This window comes from Manduca sexta, unplaced genomic scaffold (assembly GCF_014839805.1).
Source record: "Manduca sexta isolate Smith_Timp_Sample1 unplaced genomic scaffold, JHU_Msex_v1.0 HiC_scaffold_2383, whole genome shotgun sequence".
Lineage (NCBI taxonomy): Eukaryota > Metazoa > Arthropoda > Insecta > Lepidoptera > Sphingidae > Manduca > Manduca sexta.
Genome location: NW_023593342.1, coordinates 1 through 5,677, shown reverse-complemented (window position 1 = coordinate 5,677; position 5,677 = coordinate 1). Strand labels below are relative to the sequence as shown.

Genomic DNA, 5,677 nt, shown 5'->3' with positions numbered 1-5,677 from the left:
GTGTTAGCAAAGGGGGCATTCCACGTGAAGCGGGCACGAAAAAAAACTCGATGTCTCAGATTTTCGTAATATTTGATTATGTTATACCTGTATATGTCCTCGATCCAGATACAAAATATTATTAAAGTATAAAGCCTGGTAAGCGAGTTAAAGGACTTTGAAGTTTTAACTGGCCGGCTGGTATACGCCACTTCGAATCCAATTATCAAGTTTTTAAATGTTACAATAAAATAAATAAACAACAAGTTAATACAATTAAATCTTTTAAAATGTTCTTGTGCACCGTCAGTAATATAAATATATTTTTTATATTATAATCAGATGTAATTGAATCGTTAGAGCGATGCAAAACATGATAAAATACTCTAATCGAAAGTATTTCGTTTAATTGAAAGTTTTACTACTTCGCTCTTTCTGGCGACCGCCGCGCTTCGGCACTGTAATCGGTCTAGCTCCTAAACTACTTTTCAGCCCATTATGAAACTTCGCAGGGATTATCTATACAATAGTAGCTATTTTTAGAAAAAAATAAAAAATATAAATATATGCCAACTTTGTGAAATTCAAGTTTGAAACTTTCAAACACATTTTTTCAAAGAAAAACATTTTTCAATTTCAAAAATACAATAAAAAGCTCATTAAATGAAGTATTTATTTCATTGCTTTATTTATTTTATTGTAACATTTAAAACTTGATAATTGGATTCGAAGTGGCGTATACCAGCCGGCCAGTCAAAACTTCAAAGTCCTTTAACTCGCTTACCAGGCTTTATACTTTAATAATATTTTGTATCTGGATCGAGGACATATACAGGTATAACATAATGAAATATTACGAAAATCTGAGACATCGAGTTTTTCGTGCCCGCTTCACGTGGAATGCCCCAAAGGTAAAGACGAGTATGTGGTTTCATTTATTAACGCATGTTATATAGGTACTTACTACAGCGCAATAAATATTGGAGATAAATTAACCTTATATCATTTTGTGAGATATTTAATAACAGCAGCCCTGGATCTAGAGCGGGGCAAGCCAGGGCCCGTGCCCTGGCCGGCAAATTCACACTTGGCAGACCCATACGCAACTCATCATTAACGCATCTTTGACTACTGAGACGTTCAGAATATTAAACACATAAATTATTTCCGCGGGACGCGAAATGATGATGATGATGACAAAGGTAAAATTTAGGTGGTCGAGGGTGGCATTATCCAGATTTTGCCCCGCCTCAAAAAAATCAAGATCCGGGACCGCCTAATAGTGGGCCATATATAGGGCAATCTGATTGTACAATACTAAAGAAGTCGGTATAGTGTCATGTCGTATGTAACTGATATAAAATTTCCTTCAAATATCTTGGGCAAAGAGATGGTAGGACAACTGGGGTGATACTAAAGTTATTTACTACGTTAGGTATTTAACCCTTTAAACTTAATATTTAAGTGTAATTTACTACAGAAACGTACTAAAAAACTATTCTTACATAAACATTTTTTTCTATGATTGAAGCTATATTTCATATTCTTACGGTGTGACTAGTTGAGCCGCTTGGTGTCCTAAACGTCAACTAAAGGTAAGGGTGCGGTTTGCGTAAAATTATTCATCCGAAGTTTGTAGCTTATTCAGGTAATGCCGCCTCTTTGGACGTTATACTGGCCTTTATGCTCCAATTATTTGAAACGGGCATGCGACTGTCATTACTACATAAAAATTTCTCTACGTCACAATTTTTTCCTTATTCTTATTACCCATAATATACCTACTTCCCTCTTTAATTTTCTCCCTTTCCCCGCTGATCCTCGCACCTCATCCTGTCGCATCGCCTGTGGACGGCAACCGGAGCATCGCCTGGTATCCCGGACCTTCTCGCTGGTGTGCGCCTCGTGATTTTGGCTGCAAGATCGGTGAGTAATTTTGCGCAGTATTACCTGATAGCCCTTGCCCACCTCCCTTGAGTGGACATCGTAGGTAGTGCCTGCTCGGTTTTGCTTTCCCTTAGCCCTCACTTTTTCTCATTGGTTGGGCCATTTACACGCCCAACCAATACCCATTGATTGATACTGCTGCGATTATTAGCTGAATTAAATTAATTTATAAAAGGAGACATATGATTTTTTATTTTGTATTTACCATTATTATTACTTGACATTGGCGAAATCATCGATAAATTAACGGTGAAAGCTATAATATAAATAAAGAAGAATGACACCCGTGGTTTTTAGGCCAGTGAAACATTAACTAGAGGCAAAGATAAAAAAGGGACGTAAGTGGTTTCATTTATTTGATTTTATTAATCTCGTAATAGTGGATCGATATAAAGAGTTGTTTCGGATCAAGCAGTGTAGCGCTGGACACGAACGTTGACACCAGGGAAGCGACGATCAGCACAGCGTATGCCCCAGGAGGTAACGCCGGCGATGACGTTGTTGTGGTAGACAGGACCGCCGGAGTCTCCTTGGCAAGCGTCGCGACCCCCGACGTCAAGAATGCCGGAGCATAACATGTTGTCAGTCACGATGCGGGGTGGGAAGGCACGACGGTATCTATCTCTGCAGACGTCAGGTTGATGGTCCGTACTTCGACGTGTCGCAGTTGCTCGAAGGGTTTCCTCTGAACTGTAAATTAACGATAAAAACAAGACGTACGTGTGAAAAATTACTGTTCCGTAGAGTACTACACTGTTTTTGGCGTTAGTACTTCGGGACCTACACAATTTATGATCATGATAAATGATCTGCCCATGTTCTTTATAACGCAAAATGTTTGATGTTTGCCAATGATCTAAAATTTTTATGACTCAAAATACGGGGATTGTGTAGCGCTACAAGGAGATACCGATACTTTTGCAAATTGGAGTGCTAGAAACAAAGTGCCACTTAATGCAACAAAGTGTAAAACTATTTCTTTTCTCGACCCCATACGCCGATTGCAACAAAATATAATATGTTGGATAGCGTGCCGCTCGATCAAGTCACCACGATACGCGATCTGGGTGTAACCATGGACTCCAAGTTAAACTTCCATGAACACATAAGAAATATTTGTAAAACAACCAACAAAACGTTAGGTTTCATTACCAGAACCTCTACACCATTTAGGAATATTAGCGTTCTTAAACTTTTACACAATTTGTTTGTCCGTAGTTAATAAGAATAGAACTCTATTTTGTGGAATCCCTGCGAAAACTATATATCCTTATGGTTGAAAAAGTGCACAAAAAATTCTGCCGCTACATATATATAATGTATATGTATATGTAGCGGCAAATTTTTTTGTATAATTGTCATTGTGTAGACAATGAAACTGCGAGAGAACATATTTATTTGTATATTCCGGACCATTACTGCGTGCTAAGGGGCAAAGAAGGCATCGTCTTCTCACGTGAATACTTGCATGGCGTTTAACGCACACTAGAAATAGCCCGACCGCTAAGGCAATTATCTTGATAGACACATTTTTGAGAATGGATTGGATGCCGATATATTTATTGAAAGTATTCATAGCATTAGTAAAAAAGTTTATATGTTTTTAAATCATACGAATTATAGTTAGTCACCTTTACCTGCAATAATTTAATTTTCTTCGATGTTCTTGTTAATATGAATAATCATTATATAAGTGTACCGTTTTGGTGTACCCTCACTTTAAGCTTATATTTGACTTTTAAATAAATAAATAAATTGATGTACAAGATACAAACATAATATACATCTATATATTGATATATTGTAGACAAGCACATCACGAACCTGTGTATGACCCCATCCAGCAGCCCATACCGCCTGGTTGTCTGCGACATGGTAATGGCGCCAGCATAGTGACCAGCACGAGCATTCTGGTTGAATGCAATGTTGGAAGCGAGGCGCAAAATAGCAATATCATTATCAAGGGTTCTGTTGTTGTAATGATAGTGAATGATATGACGATCCACAGCGTGGACGACGCCACCGCTGTTCGCCCAGGTGGAACCAACACGCACGCGCCAAGCTCCAACAGCATATCCACTGTAAATAAAAAGCATATAACATATTATATTTGTTACTCTGTGCTCAAGTGTCAACGATTTACTGATGGTTAGTCTCTCATATGTTAGAAAGGGTACCACCGCAATGTCTATTTCTGTCGTAAAACAGCAGTCTGTAGTCACTGTTGTGTTCCGGTTTAAAGGATATTGTAGCCAGTGTAACTACTGGACATAATAAGACTTAACATCTCGTGTCTCAGACTGGCGAGTGCAGTGGAATACCAAACAATACTTTGTAATTCAAGGTGTTGGATGATGTTTCAACTGTTTATAGGCGATCGCATCGTTTACTGACTGACATCAGCCGAATGGCAAGCTCGTCTCGTCATTCGAAGAAATAAAAAACGACCGCGCTACTTACTGCAGGCAATGGGCAGCCGAGAGAATGTGTCTGCTATTAATGATGGAGCCGCCACAGGCTTGAGACCACTGACTCCAGTCCTGGGTTCGCAACAGCGCCACAAGAGAGGGGTAGTTGTCGATGGTGGTGACTGAACCGCCGACGATTCTCTGCGGAGCCGACGGACCGGCTGCGAAACGATTAAAAATATTAATATATTTATTTGGTGAGAATTTTAAGTTAACAACTAAAACCCTTAAAATCGGTAGTCGAAAATGGAATAGGCTGAAATGAGTACACGGCGTCAATACAGACCTAGAAAGTGTTCGCATAGAGAACTTACTTGCCGTAAAATATGAACAAATTTATTCTCGGGTAAATAAATGGAAACAGATTACATTAAAATTAGCGCTGCAGTGGTCCTTAGGGTGTAGGTGCTGCAATACGAACTTTGTTGGCACAATATTATTAATCATAAATACATAACGCCTTTATCCTCGAAGGGGTAGGCAGAGATGCAACCAGGTCACCCAAATTTTAATGGAATTATTCCAACAATAATGTTTCCTTATTCTTTACAAATAACCAAATAGTACCGTGAAACTAACTTACCCGTAACGGCTACGAACCCAAGGGCTAACAATGCGATCAACGTCTTCATGATTAATTAACTGGAAAGTGACTGACATCCGAACAGTATTTGATAGGTATATATACCTACCAAAGGGTGCTTTTCAATTATAAATATTGATTAAATTAGATAAGACAACTTTGGGTATTTACGTTTGAGCGTTTTAAAGTCAATCATTTCTCTATTTTCCTGTTGGGTTCCATACGATTCTATTGCGCCCAATATATTACGATTATTATAAAATTTTTCTTGTTTAACTTAATACTTGAAACATAAATGCGATTGTGTATGTTGGGGGGACGCGAGTATTGGAAGTCAGCGAGTAATGGTGGTCATGTTCATAACATACAAACGAAAGCTTTTAAATCAGCGAAAATAAATCTTAAATGTTTCTTACATAAACCTCCCATTTCACATGCGTCTTGCGATGAGAATACAGCTATTATTTGCAAGAAATAACCTTTAGACACTTGCGCGTATTTCATATTATTTTACAATTGCACAAAATAAGCGATCAGTACATTATTTTAATAAAACTGACTAATGAATCAACTCTACTATGTAACGGTGTTTTATTTAATAACATTTTGTAGTGATTTTAAAGCAAATCATTTAATTTAAAAGTTTTTTCCCGCCAATGAGAATTCGTGTAATGCTTGCCAAAGCGTAGCTCCACTATCC

At 38.0% G+C, this 5,677-nt stretch overlaps 1 protein-coding gene across 1 annotated transcript; it reads right to left on the bottom strand.

Moving 5' to 3' along the window:
- Positions 1–2,333: 2,333 nt before the first annotated feature.
- On the bottom strand, positions 2,334–5,132 carry LOC119192126 (trypsin, alkaline C-like). Its single transcript, XM_037445962.1, has 4 exons — positions 4,978–5,132; positions 4,387–4,555; positions 3,751–4,005; positions 2,334–2,616 (listed from the first exon to the last, which is right to left on the bottom strand). Exons 1-4 carry the CDS (start codon positions 5,024–5,026, stop codon positions 2,334–2,336), a joined length of 756 nt encoding a protein of 251 aa, XP_037301859.1. The 5' UTR covers positions 5,027–5,132.
- Between the last annotated feature and the right edge of the window lie 545 nt (positions 5,133–5,677).

Excerpts from the sequence above, each read along its gene's own strand:
- LOC119192126 (XM_037445962.1), bottom strand. The coding sequence starts at position 5,026 with ATGAAGACGTTGATCGCATTGTTAGCCCTTGGGTTCGTAGCCGTTACG. Across the intron at positions 4,556-4,977 it reads TGGGTTCGTAGCCGTTACGG|CCGGTCCGTCGGCTCCGCAG; the intron begins GTAAGTTAGTTT and ends ATCGTTTCGCAG. Across the intron at positions 4,006-4,386 it reads TCGGCTGCCCATTGCCTGCA|TGGATATGCTGTTGGAGCTT; the intron begins GTAAGTAGCGCG and ends TTTTATTTACAG.